The sequence below is a fragment of the Bufo bufo genome, chromosome 6 (assembly GCF_905171765.1).
Source record: "Bufo bufo chromosome 6, aBufBuf1.1, whole genome shotgun sequence".
NCBI lineage: Eukaryota > Metazoa > Chordata > Amphibia > Anura > Bufonidae > Bufo > Bufo bufo.
In genome coordinates this window covers 385,619,919-385,643,942 of record NC_053394.1, presented here as the reverse complement: position 1 = coordinate 385,643,942, position 24,024 = coordinate 385,619,919, and the positions used below count along the sequence as shown (strand labels likewise).

General features: G+C 42.1%; 1 protein-coding gene across 1 annotated transcript in view; it reads left to right on the top strand.

Moving 5' to 3' along the window:
* LOC121003515 overlaps positions 1–24,024 on the top strand; it is a gene marked incomplete at its 5' end in the record, with an annotated part of 1,598,977 nt that overhangs the window by 1,449,898 nt on the left and 125,055 nt on the right. The window contains 2 exon segments of the mRNA XM_040435417.1: positions 8,525–9,493; positions 18,092–18,130. Coding sequence (XP_040291351.1) covers positions 8,525–9,493; positions 18,092–18,130 — 1,008 coding nt within the window.

Here is a 24,024-nt window from a genome sequence, read left to right as displayed (position 1 = left end):
TGTGTGTAAAGGCTGGCTAGGGTCTCGTTTAGGCCCCAGACCAGCCTTGAGTAATTTTCAGCAGGTTATGCCTCTTTGGCGCAGCCTGCTGGTCAATGACAGAAAAGCACTAATAGTAAAATGGAATGCAGTATAGAGATAATACACTGCATTTTGAAATTAATAAGAATGTTGTCTGTTATAGTCCCCTTGTGAGACTATTAATTGGTAAAAATAAGTAAAAAATAAATAAATAAATATTTATTCAATAAAATAAAATCCCATTAAAAAAAAATCTCCCCCATATGTTTGGTATTGCCGCGTCCGTAACGACCCGGACTACATAAATATCATGTAAATTATCACCTACCGTAAAAAAAAACAAAAAAAACTGAATTGCTCATTTATTCTTAGTTGCCACCGAAAATTTTTAATAACAAGCAATCAAAAAGCGCCATTTACTCCAAAATATTACCAATGAAAAATATAAGTCATTCTGCAAAAATCAAACCCTCACACAACGCCACAGATAGAAAAATAAAAAAGTTATGGGTCTTCGGAAGTGGCAATGCAAAAACATTATTTTCTTAAAAAAAAAAAAAAGAAGGGGTTTATTGCAAAAAAGTAGTCAAACGGGGAAAAAAAACTATATGTATTTAGTGTCACTGTTATCGTAGTGACCCAGAGAATAAATAAATGTATGTAATTTATTCCAAAAAATGAACGCCATAAAATTTATAACATAAAAACGCAGTTGCAGTATTGCTGGTTTTCCCATCTCCCTACCAGAAAGAGTTAATAAAAGTTAATCAGAAAGTTGTACCCCAAAATGGCGCCATTATAAACTACAATTTGTCCCGCAAAAAACAAGCCCTCATAAAGCTATATAGACGGAAAAAAATAAATAAATAAAAAAAGTTAAAGCTCTTGGAACACGACGATGAAAAAAGAAAGAAAAACGCTTGGTTAGTAAGGCCCAAAACAGGCTGGTCACTAAGGGGTTAAAGGAGTTGTCTCATTTGAAACAATGGGGGCATATCACTAGGATATGTCCCCATTGTCTAATATGTGCGGGTCCAACCGATAGGACCTGCACCTATATCGAGAACAAAGCGGGCCAAAGTGGTGGCTGGAGGACTCTGGTCCGGCCACCACCAAGCGCTCTCCCCATAGAAGTGAATGGGAGCGCACTGTGCATGACCAGCCACTGTTTCCATTCACTTCTATGGGCCTGACGGAAATAGCCAAGCCAGTGCTGCGCATGCACAGTGCACCCTCCACCACTTTCGGTGCTCCGTTTAGGAGATAAGTGCAGGTTCCAGCGGTGGGACCCGCACCTACCAGACAATAGGGGGATATCCTGGCGAATTGCCCCCATTGTTTCAGATGAGACAACCCCCTTAATATAAATACACGGAAAAAGGAAGATGTTATGGTGTGAGCCATGCAGTTTGTTTACTTGAGAGTGACAGGACTGAGGTTTGGAGAGACATCGGTGTGCACAGTGTCCTAGCTGCAGTGATGATGTTCGGGTCACAGGATTATTCTTTGGCGCTATATGTAGTTTGTGTAATCGGGAAAGGCTGCAGGATAAGACTACATTCACACAACAGTGAAAAATACCACACAGCTGTTTTTAGAATGAATTGAACTCAATGGCGCTATTCATGTGGCCATTTCTAAGGCGAGTAAATCGTAGTTGTGAAAAATAGGACATGTCCTACTTGTGGTCGTTTTCATTGACAGATGGACCCCATGTAAATCAATAGGACTCTTTTTTTAATGGTCATTTAGACAGGAGAGCATCCATGTAATGGCCGTTTAAAATGGGTCCACTAGTGGAAAATGGCCTTTTAGGGGTTAAAATAAAAATAAATTGCCTTGTTTGCTTGCACACACAAGGCAGTCTCTCTTGGTGCTGAAGGACCTGTGCTACCAACGTGATGACATCACCATGCTCTCCCAGCATTATTGCTTAGAAGCGCATGGTGACATCATCCCACTGAGTGTAGGTCCTTTAGCACCAAATGAAGAGCGACTTTTCTCTACATGTGCAAATGGATGAGAGGAGTAATCCCCCCCCCCCCATAAAAACAAAACCCTGCACATTATTAACATTATCATTATTACTGATGGGGGCCACCCTGGGGAACATTATTACTAACTGGGGCCGCTATGGGGACATTATGTATACTGCAGGGGTTGGTAATTAACCCCTTAAGGACTCAGCCCTATTTCACCTTAACCGCTTCACGTCCGCCCATAGGATATAAACGTCCTATGGGTGGACGTCTATTTCTGAAAGCACTTTTTAGAACGTCCTTTCAGAAATAGCAGCTGCACGCTAATCGTGCAGCTGCTGATCGGGTTGCCCGCTGTCAGTGACAGCAGGGCAACCCAGAGAGGAGGCAGGGACAGTGCCCAGGTGTCCCTGCCTTCTAGATCGCTGCAGACACAGTGCTCACCGAGCGATGTGTCTGCAGAGAAGGAAGCGCTATGCGCTTCCTGTTCCGGCCCGGCGGTCATGTGACCGCCGTGACCGGAGTGTGCAGGAGCTGTGTGAGGTCTCTCAGAGACCTCGATCAGCCCTGCTGTGAGGCTGTACAGCGCTGGATTGCTGCTGTACAGCCTCTCTAGGGGTGCATTTGTCCTGTAACTGGGGCTACTATGTCAGCCCCAGTTACAGGAGAAATCAACAGTGAAAAAAAAAGTGAAGCAAATGTCCCCCAGAGGTCTTGTATGACCTTATGGGGGACGAAAAGTGTAAAATAAAAAAAATTAAAAATAAAAGGTTGAAAAAAAAAAAATAAAAAAAAGTTTCACATGTAAAAAAAAAAAAGTCCCCAAGTAAGGAATGAAAAAAAAAAGTTAAAAATAGAAAAAAAAAAAAAAGTATACATATTAGGTATTGCCGCGTCCGTAAAAACCAGCTCTATAAAAATATCACATGACCTAACCCCTCGGGTGAACACCGTGAAAAAAAAAAAAAAAAAACGTCAAAACAAGCAATTTTTGTCACCTTGCATCACAAAAGGTGCAACACCAAATGATCAAAAACGCGTATGTCCCACAAAATAGTACCAATAAAACCGTCACCTCATCCCGCAAAAAATGAGCCCCTACATAAGAAAATCCCTCAAACAATAAAAAAACTATAGCTCTCAGAACATGGACACATTAAAACATAATTTTTTTGTTTCAAAAATGCTATTATTGTGTAAAACTTTAATAAATGAGAAAAAGTATACATATTAGGTATCGCCACGTCCGTAACGATCTGCTCTATAAAAATGTCACTTGACTGAACCCCTCAGGTGAACGCTGTAAAAATAAATAAATAGAAACTGTGCTAAAACAACCAATTTTTTGGTCACCTTGCCCCATAAAGTGTTATAATGAATGATCAAAAAATCATATGTACCCAAAAATAGTACTAATAAAACTGGCACCTTATCCCCTAGTTTCCAAAATGGGGTCACTTCTTGGGAGTTTCTACTGTAAGGGTGCATCAGGGGGCTTCAAATGGGACATGGCATCTAAAAACCATGTGGAGTTCCTTTACTTCTGCGCCCTGCCGTGTGCCCATACAGCAGTTTATGACCACATGTGGGGTGTTTCTGTAAACCGCAGAATCTGGGTAATAAATATTGAGTTTTGTTTGGCTGTTAACCATCGATGTGTTAAAGAAAAAAATTGATTAAAATGGAAAATCTGCCAAAAAAGTGAAATTTAAAAATTTGATCTCCATTTTCCTTTAATTCTTGTGGAACGCCTAAAGGGTTAACAAAGTTTGTAAAATCGGTTTTGAATACCTTGAGGGGTGTAGTTTCTACAATGGGGTCATTTATGGGGGTATCCACTATGTAGGCCCCACAAAGTGACTTCAGACCTGAACTGGTCCTTATAAAGTGGGTTTTGGCAATTTTCTTATAAATTTGAAGAATTGCTTCTAAACTTCTAAGCCTTCTAACGTCCTAAAAAAATAAAATGACATTTCCAAAATGATGCCAACATAAAGTAGACATATGGGGAATGTTAAATAATAAATATTTTATGAGGTATCACTTTTTGTTTTAAAAGCAGAGAAATTGAAATTTAGAAAATTGCGAATTTTTCAAATTTTTGGGTAAATTTGGGATTTTTTCATAAATAAAGGTGAAATATTTTGACTCAAATTTATGATTATCATGAAGTACAATGTGTCACGAGAAAACAATCTCTGAATGACTTGGATAAATAAAGGCGTTCCAAAGTTATTACCACATAAAGTGAGATATGTCAGTTTTGCAAAATTTGGCCTGGTCAGGAAGGGGGCAAATGGCCCAGATGGCAAGTGGTTAAGGACTTGGCCATTTTTTGCAAATCTGACCAGTGTCACTTTAAGTGCTGATAACTTTAAAACGCTTTGACTTATCCAGGCCGTTCTGAGTTTGTTTTTTCGTCACATATTGTACTTCATGACACTGCTAAAATTGGGTCAAAAAAGTTAATTTTTTTGCATAAAAAAATACCATATTTACCAAAAATTTTTAAAAATTTGCAAATTTCAAAGTTTCAGTTTCTCTACTTCTGTAATACATAGCAATACCCCCAAAAATTGTGATGATTTTACATTCCCCATATGTCTACTTCATGTTTGCAGCATTTTGGGAATGATATTTGATTTTTTGGGGATGTTACAAGGCTTAGAAGTTTAGAAGCAAATCTTGAAATTTTTCAGAAATTTACAAAAACCCAATTTTTAGGGACCACTACAGGTCTGAAGTCACTTTGCAAGGCTTACATAATAGAAACCGCCCAAAAATGACCCCATTCTATAAACTACACCCCTCAAGGTATTCAAAACGGATTTTACAAACTTCGTTAACCCTTTAGGTGTTGCACAAGAGTTATTGGCAAATGGGGATTAAATTTGCGAATTTCATTTTTTTGCCTAATTTTCCATTTTAACCCATTTTTTCCACTAACAAAGCAAGGGTTAACAGCCAAACAAGACTGTATCTTTATTGCCCTGACTCTGCCGTTTACAGAAACACCCCATACGTGGCCGTAAACTACTGTACAGGCACACAGTAGGGCGTAGAGGGAAAGGTGCACCGTATGGTTTTTGGAAGCCAGATTTTGCTGGACTGGTTTTTTGACACCATGTCCCATTTGAAGCCCCCCTGATGCACCCCTAGAGTAGAAACTCCAAAAAAGTGACCCCATCTAAGAAACTACACCCCTCAAGGTATTCAAAACTGATTTTACAAACTTTGTTAACCCTTTAGGTGTTGCACAAGATTTAATGGAAAATAGAGATACAATTTCAAAATTTAACTTTTTGGGCAGATTTTCCATTTTAATATTTTTTTCCAGTTACAAAGCAAGGGTTAACAGCCAAACAAAACTCATTATTTATGGCCCTGATTCTGTAGTTTACAGAAACACCCCATATGTGGTCGTAAACCGCTATACGGGCACACGGCAGGGCGCAGAAGGAAAGGAATGCCATACGGTTTTTGGAAGGCAGATTTTGCTGGACTGGTTTTTTTGACACCATGTCCCATTTGAAGCCCCCCTGATGCACCCCTAGAGTAGAAACTCCAAAAGAGTGACCCCATTTTAGAAACTACGGGATAGGGTGGCAGTTTTGTTGGTACTAGTTTAGGGTACATATGATTTTTTGTTGCTCTATATTACACTTTTTTGTGCGGCAAGGTAACAAGAAATAGATTTTTTGGCACGTTTTTATTTTTTGTTATTTACAACATTCATCTGACAGGTTAGATCATGTGGTAATTTTATAGAGCAGGTTGTCACGGACATGGCGATACCTAATATGTATACAATTTTTTTTATTTAAGTTTTACACAATGATTTCATTTTTAAAACAAAAAAAATGTTTTAGTGTCTCCATAGTCTAAGAGCCATAGTTTTTTCAGTTTTTGGGCGATTATGTTAAGTAGGGTCTCATTTTTTGCGGGATGAGATGACGGTTTGATTGGCACTATTTTGGGGTGCATATGACTTTTTGATCGCTTGCTATTACACTTTTTGTGACATAAGATGACAAAAAATTGCTTTTTTTACACCTTTTTTATTTCTATTTTTTTACGGTGGTCATCTGAGGGGTTAGGTCATGTGATATTTTTATAGAGCCGGTCGATACGGACGCGTCGATACCTAAAATGTATGCTTTTTTTTATTTATTTAAGTTTTACACAATGTTTTCATTTTTGAAACAAAAAAAAAACATGTTTTAGTGTTTCCATAGTCTAAGAGCCATAGTTTTTTCAGTTTTTGGGCGATTATCTTGGGTAGGGTATGATTTTTGCGGGATGAGATGACGGTTTGATTGGTACTATTTTGGCGTACATGCGACTTTTTTGATCACTTTTATTACCTTTTTTGGGAAGTAAGGTGGGCAAAATTTCAATTTTCTCATAGTTTTTATTTTTTATTTTTATGGCGTTCACCGTGCGGGGAAAGTAAAATATCCGTTTTATAGATCAGGTCGTTACGGACGCGGCGATACCTAATATGTGTAGTGTATTTTATTTAAATTTTTTTTATTCAGTGATAAATGTGTTTTTTTTAATCTTAACTTTTTTCACTTTTTTTTACATTTTTTTTGACCCAGACCCACTTGGTTCTTGAAGATCCAGTGGGTCTGATGTCTGTATAATACAGTACAGTACAATATATATTGTACTATACTGTATTTTACTTACACTTTGTCTGTACAGATCTCTGCCTTTAGCACAGATCTGTTCAGCACCATGGACAGCAGGATGCCTGAGACGGCGTCCTGTTGCCATGGGAACCTTCCCCGTCTGCTCAGTAGTGTTCAGAACTTCGCAGACGGGGAAGGGTAAGGACGGGGCTGTATGGGGGCTCTCTCCCTCTCCATCGGGGGGCTGCAAAGGCACAGCAGCCCCCCGATGGGAGAGGGAGGGAGCTCCCTGAGCTGTTAACCTTTTCCATACAGCCGTCCGTACGGACCGCTGTATGGAAAGGGTTAAACGGCTGACATCGCATCACCGATGTCAGCCGTTTATACCAGGGTGCCAGCAATGTGCTGGCACCCTGGTATACCCACTAGAAGCCAACGATTATTCAAGGGGAGGCGGGCGGGGAATCGCGATCCCGCCTGCCGCACCTCCCGCACCGGCTGCGACACCCCCCCTGCACCACCCGCCCACATAATATCATTCACGTTTAACGTTTGATCCCCACGGTCAGAGACCGCGGGGATCAGAATCGGCTAAAAGCGCAGCAAACCGCAGGTCTGAATTGACCTGCGGTTTGCTGCGATCGCCGATACGGGGGGGGGGTGTGTCACATGACCCCCCTCGGCGTTGTGACAGGATGCCGGCTGAATGATTTCAGCCGGCATCCCGTTCGGATTAACCCCCGGGGCGCCGCAATCTTATTTTAAACTCATGACGTACCGGTACGTCATGGGTCCTTAAGGACTCGGGACCCATGCCGTACCGATACGTCCTAAGTCCTTAAGGGGTTAAATAAAAAAATCATCCTCAAATAATGGCCGTTAAAAATGTATGCAAAACGTCCAAACGACCAAGAAAGGGATGCAAAAAATGGTTAAAAAATGGCCATGAAAAAACTGAGTGTGTCCACCACTGAACACCAGATATTTGCCGGCTGCTGGGAAGATCATGATGTGCTCGGTATTACTTTAACTTTATTCAAAGTACAGGAGCTTCACTGATGTAAAGGGGACACTAAGGGACAGCACTACTGCAGGGGGCGCACAAAGGGGGCATAACTACTGTGTAGGGGCACTTAGGGGGCATAACTACTGTTTAGAGACATCAAGAGGACATTTTACTGAGTGGGGGCACTTAGGGAGCATCAGTACTGTGAAGAGGGCACTAAGGGAATTCCAATGTGAAAGGGACACTGAGAGGAGATAACTATTGTGTGGGGCACTAAGAGGGGATTAGTCGCCTCTTGTCCAGCGCTAGTGAATGTTTTATTTATATATCTTTTAAATTACTGATTGGGTGGGGGTTGCAGGGAAGTTGTTCAAGGTGGGAGCCAGTGTTTTCTAGTTATGCCCATTGGTCTACTATTAGATTGTTGTCTGTTTGACCACCACTGTTTTAGTCAGTTGATATTCTAATTATGTGCCATGCTTTGTACTTTCTGTGGATTTTTTATTGTAAATGTTATAAAACTTCAATACAATTTTAATGTTATTCATCAATAATAAAATGTGTTTTGTTCTTGGCAGATGACTGTACCAGGAACTTAGAGAAACATCTGGTATCTGCAGATTTTGAAGTAGATGATTGTGGTATCACACGAGATACATTTGAAGAGCATGCCAATATCCAAGATATACCCTCATCCAATTACAGCAACAATGCATCATTTGATTCTTTTAAACAGGTCCGATCTTCTGATTCATCACAGACTGTAACACAGAACAAAAGTCACAGAAGAAAAGCTAAACATCAAACAGCTCACTTAAAAGAGAAGCCATTTTCATGTTCAGAATGTGGGAAATGTTTGAAGAGTAAATCAGGTCTTGATAGACATCAGAGAATTCACACAGGGGAGAAGCCATTTTCATGTTCAGAATGTGGGAAATGTTTTATCCGTAAATCAGGTCTTGTTATACATCAGAGAAATCACACAGGGGAGAAGCTATTTTCATGTTCAGAATGTGGAAAATGTTTTAACCAGAAATCAGATCTAGTTACACATCAGAGAACTCACACAGGGGAGAAGCCATTTTCATGTTCAGAATGTGGGAAATGTTTTAACTCTAAATCATATCTTGCTATACATCAGAGAATTCACACAGGAGAGAAGCTATTTTCATGTTTAGAATGTGGAAAATGTTTTAACCAGAAATCAGATCTAGTTATACATCAGAGAATTCACACAGGGGAGAAGCCATTTTCATGTTCAGAATGTGAGAAATGTTTTAACCGTAAATCAGATCTTGTTATACATCAGAGAATTCACACAGGGGAGAAGCTATTTTCATGTTCAGAATGTGGGAAATGTTTTAAGATTAAATCAGAATTTGTTATACATCAGAGAATTCACACAGGGGAGAAGCCATTTTCATGTTCAGAATGTGGGAAATGTTTTAACCAGAAATCAGCTCTTGTTGTACATCAGAGAATTCACACAGGGGAGAAGCCATTTTCATGTTCAGAATGTGGGAAATGTTTTAACCAAAAATCATATCTTGCTGTACATCAGAAAATTCACACAGGAGAGAAGCTATTTTCATGTTCAGAATGTGGCAAATGTTTTAAGAGTAAACCAGAATTAGTTATACATCAGAGAAATCACACAGGGGAGAAGCCATTTTCATGTTCAGAATGTGGGAAATGTTTAAACCAGAAATCAGATTTTGTTATACATCAGAGGATTCACACAGGGGAGAAGCCATTTTCATGTTCAGAATGTGGAAAATGTTTTTACCGTAAAACAGATCTTGTTTCACATCAGAGAATTCACACAGGGGAGAAGCCATTTTCATGTTCAGAATGTGATATGTGTTTCAACCATAAAATATCTCTTGTTAATCATCAAAAAACCCACATATAAGAGAAGCCATCTTCATGCTTAGCCTGTTAGTGACCTCCTCCTTTATGTGTTTTTATGGTGGTCACTAACTGGCTTTATTCCTTCAGATCCTCCTTTTTACAGGGAGATAAAACAGCACCTTGCTTTCAGTTACCAGAGGTAGCTGAGGGCTGGGAGCGATGATTGGGATCGCTGTGAGACCTCCCCAAACAAACATAGTCTCCTGTAGTGAATGAATATTGGCAATCAAAGGACAGATCCAGTTAAAAGTGAAACAATTTTTTTTTTATATATATATATATATATATCTCCTCTAAACACAAATGTTTGGTGAGGGGAAAAAAAAAAAAAGCAAAAAACAGTATTTTACCCTGCCTGTGATCGGTATGGGGACCCTCCATTCCTGTAAAACTGCAAATACAGGGGTCTATGTGTGAAAGTCCATAAAATAGAGCTGGATTTCCACAAGAGCTGGTGTCCAGACATGTGGAAAAAGGGGCATCATTCACACTTGTAAATGGCCAGTTATTTGCAGTCAAGTGGAATGACAGATAGGATGTAACATAGTTTATAAGGCTGAAAAAATACCTTTGTCCATCCAGTTCAGCCTGTTATCCTGCAAGTTGATCCAGAGGAAGGCCTGTGAGGTAGAAGCCAATTTTCCCCACTTTAGGGGGAAAAATGTGTTCCCGACTCCAATCAGGTAATCAGAATAACTCCCTGAATCAACGACCCCTCTCTAGTAACTATAGCCTGTAATATTATTACACTCCAGAAATACATCTAGGTGCCTCTTCAACTCTTTTACTGAACTCACCATCTCCTCAGGCAGACAGTTCCATAGTCTCACTGCTCTTACTGTAAAGAATCCTCTTCTATGTTTATGTACAAACCTTCTTTTCTCCAGACGCAGTGGATGTCCCCTCGTCACAGTCCTGGGGATAAATAGATGATGGGATAGATCTCTGTACTGACCCCTGATATATTTATATATAGTTATTAGATCTCCCCTAAATCCATAAAATAATTTTTAAGAACGCTCCACCTTACCTCTAACTGAGCATGGGACAGCACAGGGGTATTAATAGAGAGGGGAGCTACCACTGATAAGAGTAAGCCTGTCTGTGTGACACATCGTAAATCTATGGGAGTAATGTATCTTTCAACCATACCTGGTGAAGCGCAAAACCAGGGCCTGATATAAAAGGATAACAATCTGCCTATTCCAGCCCCGGTCTGTTCTACCTCTATAAGTATTTGTAACATAAAAAAATACTGCCATCTCTGATCTTACTGGGCACATTTCATCAGTAATATGCAAGTTCTCCCAAAAAGTGACCCCGACTAGGATTGCCTAATTACATAGAAGCCATTACTCGCCCTCCTAAAAGGTATACCATGTTAATCTGTAGACCCTGAACAAAATGTACCTGTAGATAAATCCAACAAGTGGGGTCCCCGTTACCCCTGTATTTGTAGAAGTCATGTGCTTCACTCATCTCACATGAATTAACCAGCGGGGGAATCCTTGATTATTTTTTATTGTATGTTCCACCAGCTCTGAATTGTTTAGTTTTATAATTGAAGATGACATGACATATAATATATTCATTGGATATGTTGCATTTGTGACCATTTTCAATTAAGAAATTTGAGTTAAGAGTTTGTGTGTTAACCCTTGCTACATCTGTACTTCTAGAAGTAATGACGATACCTTGGATGGAGAGAGGGGTGGTAGTGATCCTTTATTGTTCTTATGGATGGTTTTGGACGCTGCCCCTTAATATATTCTGTCGGTGATTGCTTGTTTTGTGCACATAGTGGTTTCTACCTTGCCAGGCACGTCCGTTATGCCGCACAAGCATCACTTGCCACATTTGGACGCCCCAGTTATAAAGAAAACTGCAAAATAAAATAAAAATGCGTAAATGTCCCACCTACCAAAATGTATTTTAAAAGTATCAATATATATCATAAAATACAAGTGAGAATAAGATAGAAAAACAGTCCACACCTGCCGAAACCGTCAGCATAGTCAGCCTTTTCACATGAAACAAAAAAAACTATTAAAATGGCTAAAACAGGGAACCAAGTTTGACCATTTATTTTGGTGTCAATTTGCATATTTAAAGAATAAGCAGCTGGAGTTTGAAATAAAACGACTTTTTCATCCAAATAAAACTAAAAAAGATTTTAAAAAATCTCTAAAAACATATCAATAAAGAACCCCTATGTGACATGTAAAAACAATAGCAAAAATTTGTTGGGTTGCACAAGAAGTAAAAATGATGCGTGTGTTATTTGGATGTCTCACTGGTTGGTTGTCGGCAGGAAATAAAGATTGCCTACCTTTTGATTCGGATGACTTTGTTTCTCAATTGATTAGATATTTAAAATAAAACTAAGCGCATTGAAAATATATTTCTGATAAAGATTTTGAATATATATGGAATATGTGGAGTTAGGATTTAATGCCTGCCCATTTGCTCAGGTGAAGGAAATTGGCAGAGGAAACAGGCTCCAAAGGTGCCCTGCTTCAAAGCGGACCCTGTGTTTACATGTCCTACTTGGCTCAGACAAGCTGGCAGCTCAGCTCCACTGATGGGGGGCTGAGTTGGTTAACAACTATAAAAAAAACTCCCCAGACATCATGGAACCGGGAGTTCATAAGAAATTATGAACTGCCTGTACATTTCATAAATACACTGTTGACATCTTTGAGACCCTGGGACCGAGACGGACGTTCTCCCGGTCTTGGTTTGCCTGTGGGACATAGGGAAGGGGAGATACAGAGAACTCCTTCCGGTGAGGAGCTAGGATCCATAATGGGTTTTTGGATCTCTGGCTGCCAAGCAAAAAGGAGGGAGACTGGGAGCCTCATGGGGGGGGGGGGGTGACCACCTAAAGTTTAAGTGCCCGTGCAGGACAGAGGTGATTGTCTTTCTTTGAAGGGAGGTCACGGGGTGTCATGTTTGGAGAGACCTAGAAACGCGCTGTCCTCACTGCCTCCCATGTGACATGATCCAATAATTCAACAAGATTACAACTTTAATGGACCTCATGTATCTGGTAACTGACTTTTATCTGTAAACTCTCAATGTACCATCACCTGTATTTGCATAGCTGACCATTGAATATAATCTGTGTATATAGTGTTATGTCTAGTGCACCCTTAGGCTTCATTCAGACGTCCGTAGAATGGATCTGCATCCGTTCCGCAATTATCTGGAACGAGTGCGGACTCATTCATTCTCTATGGGGCCGGAAGAGATGCAGAGAGCACACTGTGTACTCTCCGCATCTGCATTTCCGGAGTGCGGCCCCGATGCAGCTCCACAAGAAAATAGAGCATGTCCTATTCTTGTCCGCAATTGCGTCTAGCCACCAAAGGAAGCAATATGGACAATAACAATATATTAGTAAATGCTTTGTATTAACTTTCTCTACATGATAAATGTAATTTGCTAATGTGAGACAACCCCTTTAAGGCAATGAAATATATAATTTATTCTTGCGCTGTTCTGTTCTCTCGATCCACACGTCTCGGTATTACGTTACATGCCACCTGGGTTGGTTTCTGACCCGATCTAACCCTGTTAACGGACCGGGCTTATATCTAACGAGGAACTGGTGGCAGTCTACCAGGCTAGAAGGGCTCTGTTTCACTCGGGCAGTGAAAGTGCACTCTTAGCCTGTCAGGGTTGTGAGTGAGTGTTGTGCCACGCTGGAGGTAGTGTGGGCCACCCTCTCTAACTCCCTGTGCCCGTGTGGACAGGAGCTGTATGTGTAAAACAGTTTCAAACTGACCTGAAGTACTCCCAGGGAGGGCGTAACAAGTCTTGGTAACCAGTTCCAAAACCGATCCACGTGATCCCGACGTACAGTGACGTCAGGCGGGGCTGCGAGGTGCGGTACATCATATATATATATATATATATATATATATATATATAGTACAGACCAAAAGTTTGGACAAACCTCATTCAAAGAGTTTTCTTTATTATGAAGGCATCAAAACTATGAATTAACACATGTGGAATTATATACATAACAAACAAGTGTAAAACAACTGAAAATATGTCATATTCTAGGTTCTTCAAAGTAGCCACCTTTTGCTTTGATTACTGCTTTGCACACTCTTGGCGTTCTCTTGATGAGCTTCAAGAGGTAGTCCCCTGAAATGGTCTTCCAACAGTCTTGAAGGAGTTCCCAGAGATGCTTAGCACTTGTTGGCCCTGTTGCCTTCACTCTGCGGTCCAGCTCACCCCAAACCATCTCGATTGGGTTTAGGTCCGGTGACTGTGGAGGCCAGGTCATCTGGCGCCGCACCCCATCACTCTCCTTCATGGTCAAATAGCCCTTACTTTCAAAGTTTTCCCAATTTTTCGGCTGACTGACCTTAATTTCTTAAAGTAATGATAGCCACTCGTTTTTCTTTACTTAGCTGCTTTTTTTCTTGCCATAATACCAATTCTAACAGTCTATTCAGTAGGACTATCAGCTGTCTATCCACCTGACTTCTCCTCAACGCAACAGATGGTGCAAACCCCATTTATAAGGCAAGAAATCCCACTTATTAAACCTGACAGGGCACACCTGTGAAGTGAAAACCATTTCTGGGGACTACCTCTTGCAGTTCATCAAGAGAATGCCAAGAGTGTGCAAAGCAGTAATCAAAGCAAAAGGTGGCTACTTTGTAGAACCTAAAATATGACATATTTTCAGTTTTTTTTTACACTCGTTTGTTATGTATATAATTCCACATGTGTTAATTCATAGTTTTGATGCCTTCAGTGTGAATCTACAATTTTCATAGTCATGAAAATAAAGAAAACTCTTTGAATGAGAAGGTGTGTCCAAACTTTTGGTCTGTACTGTGTATATATATATATATATATATCATTTTTAATAAAGATAAGCAATTTGTTTGAGTATAATGAAGTACAATATTTGACTAAAACAATGTCAGAATTACTTGGATGAGCAAAACTATTACAGTTTAGTTATTCTTTGCTAAAGTGACACATGCCAGGTTTCCAAACAGGCCACAATTAGAATATAAGAAATAAGGGGCGTAACCAGGCACCGGATGAAGATGGTCACATGATCCCTGAGCATCCAGTGACGAGTTAAGCCATCAGCCCAGCGTATATACCCGTGATTAGGGTACACAGTTCCAGTAACTCAAGGATCTACCTGCCGGGAACCCTGCTGAGATGGGGAAAACCCGCGGGACACCGCATAAACCGGAGTCAAACTTGAGGCAGTTCTTTGAGCCGGAGCGCAGCAAAGATGGCGGTGCCACGTCCTCCTCACTCTGCTCCTCTCTGACTCCACAGGACCCGCAGCACCTCCCTCCGCATGCTTTACAGCCACCACCGGTGAGTGCAGCATCTAATATGCTAGAACACCGAGCCTCACCAGTTCCTTCCCTGCACACACAGAGCGCTGACCCTGTAACCCAGGAAGTGGAGAGGGAAATGCGCCATGACACCAGACCTGAAGCGCCATATATGCCAGAGCATGACCTCTATAATATAAATCAAAGCAAGGGACACTATAAAAGTCCTCAGAGCCCACTGAACACAGAGGAGATCTCCTCTTCTGATGAAGGGACAACTACCCCTATGACAGATGCCTTAACAGCACTCTCTGCCTCTAACTCCCAAGTATCAGAACAGGCACTCAAACGCATGTTACTAGCCTTGAAGTCCTCCCTCAGTGAGGATATTACCACATTGCTGACACCTATTTCAGCATCTATACAAGCTCTTGATACTAGAGTGCTACACATTGAAACGAAAATGGGAGAATTTGCGGAGTCTCAAAACACCATAATTGACGCCCACAATGACATGGCGGATGAGCTACAGTGAGTGAAGTCTAAACTTTCTGACTTAGAAGACCGCTCGCGGCGCAACAATATTAATCTGCGGGGCATCCCAGTAACAGCCCCCTAGTCAGGCATCACCCCCTACATACAAAAATTATTTTGGTCTTTACTTCCTACTTTATCAGCTCAAGATGTGATCATAGACCGAGCGCATAGGGTCCCTAGACCCACACATTTGGCAGAAACGGTCCCTAGGGACACATTAGCCAGAGTGCACTTCTTTCATATTAAAGAGGCCATACTGTCAGCAGCCCGGAAAATGCCAGTCCTGCCAGACCCTTTCCAAACTGTTAAGTGTTACACTGATCTTTCGGCTACAACTCTCCGCCAGTGGAAATTGTTGGCTCCTGTCACTACCCCATTGAGACAAATCAACATCCTGTATCACTGGGGATTCCAAGTGAATATCCTAATAAACAAAGATGGCACTACCTACACAATTAAAACCTTAGAAAGAGGCAGAAAACTATGGCTCTCCTGAAACTTGATCGAATGGCAAGCTTACATAGCATTCATACGGGGAATACTGATGAAGATCAGCCACAGAGACAGAAAAGATAGGGAACAAAAGCAAAATACACTATTGTCCAACTGGGCGTTGCCTTAGCGGCGCCTGTGACATTGCAGTCACGTGCTGTGTCACGTGATCGCCGCATCACTATCCCTCCGCCCCTTGGAGTTTGAGGCCTCATGTTTTGTTGGTGCCGCTGTCACTCAGACGTTTGGCCGCACCTACTGCACTGCCCCCGGTTCCTCCTCCATATGACTACATGGGCTACTGATTGGCTTTCCTGGCATGGTCAGGGCGTGTCTTATGATGCACCTCTGACACTGCGGTCATGTGCTTGCTCACATGCTCGCTCTGTCAGCTTAGTCCTGCCCCCATTGGGTGCTTTTGGTTCTATTGATTGGCTCTTAAGTACTGGGGCTCCAATTCCATTGGTGCTGACGTCATTCAGGTCCTGCAATCTTAATTATCTTCCACACACCTCTGTGGGCACTATATAGGGGAGATGTTTTTATGTGTTTCCATATCCCCGGAAGAAGCCAGATCTACTGGCGAAACGGCGTTGGGTCAGGAGTTGGCCGAGAGATCTTTGCACCATTCAAGGTATGTTTAATTGTGTTCCTTTGTGTTCCTTCCATCTTAACCTCAGTCTCCACAATCGCCTCTGTTGCATTGTGTTTGGGGCGTTGCTGCTATGAGACTCTGAGGTATGCTCTTTCAGCTAGTATTCTTTTTCCCTGTATTTTTTTGCACTGATCTCCCGGCCTCTCCTTGGGTCCTGCTCCTCATCTGTGTGTTCCGCCTTGTGCTGCCTGTTTTATAATACATGTATGTACTGTTTATATATTTACAATAAAGCTTTTTGGATTTTCATACACACGAAAGTCAGTTTCATTTTTCTGGTGATTATTGTCCAAACTAGACAAACTCGAGAGAATAAATAAAGAAGTATGGTGGTGGGGGCATCATGGTTTGAGGCTGCTTTGCTGCGTCAGGGCCTGGACGGATTGCTATCATTGAAGGAAAAATGAATTCCCAAGTTTATCAAGACATTTTGCAGGAGAACTTAAAGGGAACCTGTCACCAGTTTTATGGTGTCCTAACTAACGGCAACATAAATAAGTGATTGATTCTCTTAGCACAATGCTGGGTCACTTTCTTTAATTGACCCAGTCAATCTGCCAACATCTTGTATTGAAAAGCTCCAGCTGATAATGATGAGTCGTGAATATTCATGAGCTCCTGACTCTCCCCGCCTACCTGCTGCTGAATGACAGTTTGTTTCCATATGAACCAGCAGCAGGTGGGCAGGGGAGTGGCTATAGCTCTGAATTAAATATACGCTGGACTCAATGACATCACGCTGGACTCCAATCAGCTCATTAGCATGCGGCATGCGGGATCTTTGTGTGTATATTATGAGATAACCATCTGTCACACCAGTAAGTGAATACATCTAAGGCACTTTTTAGTAGTTAATGATTGTATATAATTAGTTAGATTATAATCAAATATCCACATGACAGGTTCACTTTAAGGCCATCTGCCCACCAGCTGAAGCTCAACAGAAGATGGGTGTTGCAGCAGGACAACGACCCAAAGCATAGAAGTAAATCAACAACAGAATGGCTTAAACAGAAGAAAATACGCCTTCTAGAGTGGCCCAGTCAGAGTCCTGACCTCAACCCGATTGAGATGCTGTGGCATGACCTCAAGAAAGTGATTCACACCAGACATCCCAAGAATATCGCTGAACTGAAATAGTTCTGTAAAGAGGAATAGTCAAGAATTACTCCTGACCGTTGTGCACGTCTGATCTGCAACTACAGGAAACATTTGGTTGAAGTTATTGCTGCCAAAGGAGGTTCAACCAGTTATTAAATCCAAGGGTTCACATACTTTTTCCACCTGCACTGTGAATGTTTACATGGTATGTTCAATAAAAACATGGTAACATTTTATTCTTTGTGTGTTATTAGTTTAAGCAGACTGTAATTGTCTATTGTTGTGACTTAAATGAAGATCAGATCACATTTTATGACCAATTTGTGCAGAAATCCATATCATTCCAAAGGGTTCACATACTTTTTCTTGCAACTGTAATGATGAGCGAGTCCTGGTTCAAACCAAAGCCAAATAATATGCCCAGAGCAATAAAGCTGGTAAATTATTAGCCTCCAAACTAAAACTCCACACACATGTTCCAGAATCCCCTATATGAAGCATCCTGCTACTGGGGCCAAACTCGCAGACCCTAGAGAGATAACTGCCCCATTTAAAGAATATTATCATGCACTCTACAATATCTGGAACCAACAACATCCTTCGGATAATATGACATCATTGACACAAAACTTCTTAGACAATGCACAACTACCAGTCCTGACTGATAACCATTTAGCTTCTCTTTGTGCCCCCATCACTATAGTAGAGATTCTTAAAACTATTAAGACACTGGGAAGTCTCCAGGCCTGGACGGCTTTTCAAGCGAGTTTTATAAAAAATTCTCTACATTGATTTCCCCCTGCCTGGAATCGGTGTTCCAATTGGCTGCACAGGGTGTCCCCTTCCCGCCCGAGATGCTATCTGTATTAATAGTTACGCTGCCTAAACCTGGGAAGCCAGCTGATGTTCCCCAGAACTTCAGACCCATATCTCTCTTGAATGTTGCTATTAAATTATATGCCAAGATACTGGCCTCCAGATTGTCACTTGTCATACCTCTTTTGGTGAAACTTGATCAGATCGGATTTGTCACAGGAAGGCTAGCCTTCGATAACACTAGACGTGTCTTGGATTATGTGGAGAAAAATAGAGTCCCTATGGTAGTGGTTACATTGGATGCAGAGAAGGCGTTCAACCGCATGAGTTGGTCTTTCGCCTTCTCGGTATTACAACATATGGTATTTAAGGGGACAATACTCTCAGCTATCCAAAATCTATACAGCAACCCAACAGCCAGAGTTTTCTCAAATGGTGTGCTCTCTGAGCCCTTTTGGATTGGGAATGCGACGCACCAGGGGTGTCCCTTGTCTCCTCTATTATTTGTGTTGACCATTGAGCCCTTGGCCCAACACCTCCACCTAGATGATACCATTAAGGGAATAGATATAAGAGGTAGACAACACCTTATATCAATATATGCGGACAATATCATTCTTACTCTAACGGAACCAACTAGCTCGCTACAGCTTGCTTTAGATATTATTTCTAGATATGGCTCTCTGTCATATTATAAGATTAATGTATCCAAGTCCCAGGTGCTGGCCCTGAATCTCCCTCAAGAGACTCTTCACTCAATGAAATATACCTTTCATTTAGACTGTCAAGAAAATGAGATACGATACCTAGGTTCTCACCTTACTAGAACCCAGTCAATGCTTTATTCTCACAACTACAAACCACTTTATTGAAAACTATAGAACAAGACCAGGGGCGTACACAGAAATCATTGGGCCCCATAGCAAGAATTTTAATTGGTCCCCCATGCCCCTTCCCCTACTACTATGCGCCCTGGCTCCTCTCACCACCCTCCCTAACTTTGCCCCTGCCCCACCTCATGCAGCAGTATTTTGTTATACAAAATGGCAGTACTCATGCCGGAACCCAACAGACCCATTATAGTGAATGGACTCTGGTAGGTTCTAGCGGTGTTCAGCATATATTGACAAGAATATGGGGCATTATATGATATAATACCACCCAACTTTCCTGCTGTCCCTATGGACCGCAGCATGGAAGGAGTTAAATGGCTGACATCGGTGCCAGCACCAATGTCGGTCTTTTCAAGCAGAGTGTCAGCTTTATGCTGACACTCTGCTAATGGCTTAGCCATACTGAAAATGGGAGGGCGATCGCGCTCGGCCGCCCGCTCGGCCATCCTGAAATTAGGGGGGGTTGGGCACATCAGGAGCTACAAGGGGGGGGTTTATAAAATACTATATATATATATATATATATATATATATATATATACACTGCTCAAAAAAATAAAGGGAACACAAAAATAACACATCCTAGATCTGAATTAATTAAATATTCTTCTGAAATACTTTGTTCTTTACATAGTTGAATGTGCTGACAACAAAATCACACAAAAATAAAAAAATGGAAATCAAATTTTTCAACCCATGGAGGTCTGGATTTGGAGTCACACTCAAAATTAAAGTGGAAAAACACACTACAGGCTGATCCAACTTTGATGTAATGTCCTTAAAACAAGTCAAAATGAGGCTCAGTAGTGTGTGTGGCCTCCACGTGCCTGTATGACCTCCCTACAACGCCTGTGCATGCTCCTGATGAGGTGGCGGACGATCTCCTGAGGGATCTCCTCCCAGACCTGGACTAAAGCATCTGCCAACTCCTGGACAGTCTGTGGTGCAACGTGAGCATATGGTCAGGCTACCTCTGGCGAGCACATGGAGGGCTGTGCGGCCCTCCAAAGAAATGCCACCCGACACCATTAATGACCCAATGCCAAACCGGTCATGCTGGAGGATGTTGCAGGCAGCAGAACGTTCTCCACGGCATCTCCAGACTCTGTCACGTCTGTCACATGTGCTCAGTGTGAACCTGCTTTCATCTGTGAAGAGCACAGGGCGCCAGTGGCGAATTTGCCAATCTTGGTGTTCTCTGGCAAATGCCAAACGTCCTGCACGTTGTTGGGCTGTAAGCACAACCCCCACCTGTGGACGTCGGGCCCTCATATCACCCTCATGGAGTCTGTTTCTGACCGTTTGAGCGGACACGTGCACATTTGTGGCCTGCTGGAGGTCATTTTGCAGGTCTCTGGCAGTGCTCCTCCTGTTCCTCCTTGCACAAAGGCGGAGGTAGCGGTCCTGCTGCCGGGTTGTTGCCCTCCTACGGCCTCCTCCACGTCTCCTGATGTACTGGCCTGTCTCCTGGTAGCGCCTCCATGCTCTGGACACTACGCTGACAGACACATCAAACCTTCTTGCCACAGCTACCATTGATGTGCCATCCTGGATAAGCTGCACTACCTGAGCCACTTGTGTGGGTTGTAGACTCTGTCTCATGCTACCACTAGAGCACTAAGGGGTTAATATGTCAAAAAGCTAATAAAAATTTTTGAAATAGAAACAGGTTGGTAGTGAGTGGCACAGGTCGGGTCAAGAGATGTTTTTTTTTAGTAGTGGGGTTATAACAAAATGTTTGAAAGAGGATGGGAAGCTAGAAAGAGAGAGGTTAAATATTGTAGTAAGGCGGGTAATGACAGCCGGGGAGAGGGACTGGAGAAGGTGTGAGGGGATAGGATCACTGCTACATGTGGTGGGTCGAGAAGCAGAGAGAAGCCTAAAGACTTCTTCATCTGTTATAGTGTTAAAAAAGGAGGTCGAGCACATGGAAGTGTGGGAGGGAGGAGGATCGAAATTGGTTGGGGACCGGGAAATTATTTCCAGCTGGATGTAACCGATCTTGTCTCTGAAGTAGGTGGCCAGATCATCAGCGCAGGTCATATCTTCTCTTCATGATGCAGCTGCTGTCTTCTAGAACACCACAAGCTCTCACTCCTGCGTCTCCCACAGAGCAGAACCCAACAAATCCATTCCCAGCCCGGGCACAAACCAAACAGAAAAGCTAAGGCTTCCAGATTCCAGAACAAAGCCAGAAGACTTCATGACCTACAGAGAGGCAGCTTCATGTCTGTTCTCCCCTCCTCACAGCAGGACTTCTTCAGTTCTATTACGTCGTCTCTGTCCCACAACCCCAAATAATTATTTCATACCTCTACCTCCCTCTGCACCCCCTGTACCCTGTCTGACACCTCTCATCTCAGCTGAGGACTGTGCTTTTTATCTCTAAACCATCAGCAGCGTTAGATGAAGCTCGGAGCCGCCGTCACCTCTCAGCCTCTCTATGCTACTACTCGCTGCTCTTACCACATAACCTGCTTTACCGCTGCCACTGAGGACAACCTTCCCGCTTTCTCTCCATTCCCCCATCACACTAATCACCGCTTTACCTCTCCGAGCCTGTCCTGCCCTCCGATCATAATCTGTCGGACATTTCCTCGGTTATCCTGAGTCGCCGGATGCGTTTTTTCTGATCTCCAAAGACTACAATCTCATCTTTGAAATTCAGCCAATGATACAAGACTGAAACAAGGGAACCTAACTCCTATCCACTGATTGTGGGGGTCCATTTGCTGGGGGCCCCTGCCAGTCATAAGAACGGGGCCCATGTTCCCCCATTGGAATGGAGCAGCAGACAAGCTCAAATCAACTACAAAGAAAATCCTCAGCGATAAGACACAGCGCGGCCATTTATGAGCTAACACTAGGAAATAACAGAAAATAAGTTTAATCCTCCTTTTCCCCCACAGTGGAAATCCTACATCTGCCCCGACATAAGATATCACTTACATCATTTCTGTGGGGGCAAAGACCCCTTACTCTGATTTATGCTGAGTTTCAAAATATTATGCCCATAATGATGCGTACTCATTTGAAGCATTGATTGACAGACACACGAGTCATCAAACAAGTCTCTGTTTATTCAAACAAAATGCACATAATCTTATACTGACTTGGGAAGGGGGGGGGGGGGGGCACCCACACACGTCTCATGAAGGTCATGACCATATTTGAATATATATATATATATATATATACTCACTTAAAGAATTATTAGGAACACCTGTTCGATTTCTCATTAATGCAATTATCTAGTCAACCAATCACATGGCAGTTGCTTCAATGCATTTAGGGGGGTGGTCCTGGTCAAGACAATCTCCTGAACTCAAAACTGAATGTCAGCATGGGAAAGAAAGGTGATTTAAGCAATTTTCAGTGTGGCATGGTTGTTGGTGCCAGATAGGCCGGTCTGAGTATTTCACAATCTGCTCAGTTACTGGGATTTTCACGCACAACCATTTCTAGGGTTTACAAAGAATGGTGTGAAAAGGGAAAAACATCCATTATGCGGCAGTCCTGTGGGCAAAAATGCCTTGTGGATGCTAGAGGTCAGAGGAGAATGGGCCGACTGATTCAAGCTGATAGAAGAGCAACGTTGACTGAAATAACCACTCGTTACAACCGAGGAATGCAGCAAAGCATTTGTGAAGCCACAACACGCACAACCTTGAGGCGGATGGGCTACAACAGCAGAAGACCCCACCGGGTACCACTCATCTCCACTACAAATAGGAAAAAGAGGCTACAATTTGCACGAGCTCACCAAAATTGAACTGTTGAAGACTGGAAAAATGTTGCCTGGTCTGATGAGTCTCGATTTCTATTAAGACATTCAAATGGTAGAGTCCGAATTTGGCGTAAACAGAATGAGAACATGTATCCATCCTCTGATGGCTACTTCCAGCAGGATAATGCACCATGTCACAAAGCTCGAATCATTTCAAATTGGTTTCTTGAACATGACAATGAGTTCACTGTACTAAAATGGCCCCCACAGTCACCAGATCTCAACCCAATAGTGCATCTTTGGGATGTGGTGGGATGGGAGCTTCGTGCCCTGGATGTGCATCCCTCAAATCTCCATCAACTGCAAGATGCTATCCTATCAATATGGGCCAACATTTCTAAAGAATGCTATCAGCACCTTGTTGAATCAATGCCACGTAGAATTAAGGCAGTTCTGAAGGCAAAAGGGGGTCCAACACCGTATTAGTATGGTGTTCCTAATAATTCTTTAGGTGAGTGTATATATATATATATATATATATATATACTTACAGAAACAGAAAATATAAATGTTAATTAACCGCAGACACATACATTTCAGAATACAGGAAATAAGAGAATAGCAAAGGTGGGGTCTAAGTTACTCCCTGCAGAAATTTTGACATGCAAAAGGTCCCTGATCTATTAACTTCAAAAAGGCCATACAATGTAAAATGGCCGCTGCAGACACAAAGATGGAGTCTCGTCCCACATATCTCCCCCATTTGAGACCATGGTGAGCCCGCAAGATCCGGCCAGACGTTCCCCAGATGTTTCACCTCATGGATGAAATGTACATCTGTCGGCAGCCGTGGAAAGTTCAGTTGAATCAGGGTTCCGAGCTCATCCATAGTCTCACTATGGAATTGGTAGAAAGTTACTTCTGTCTGCAG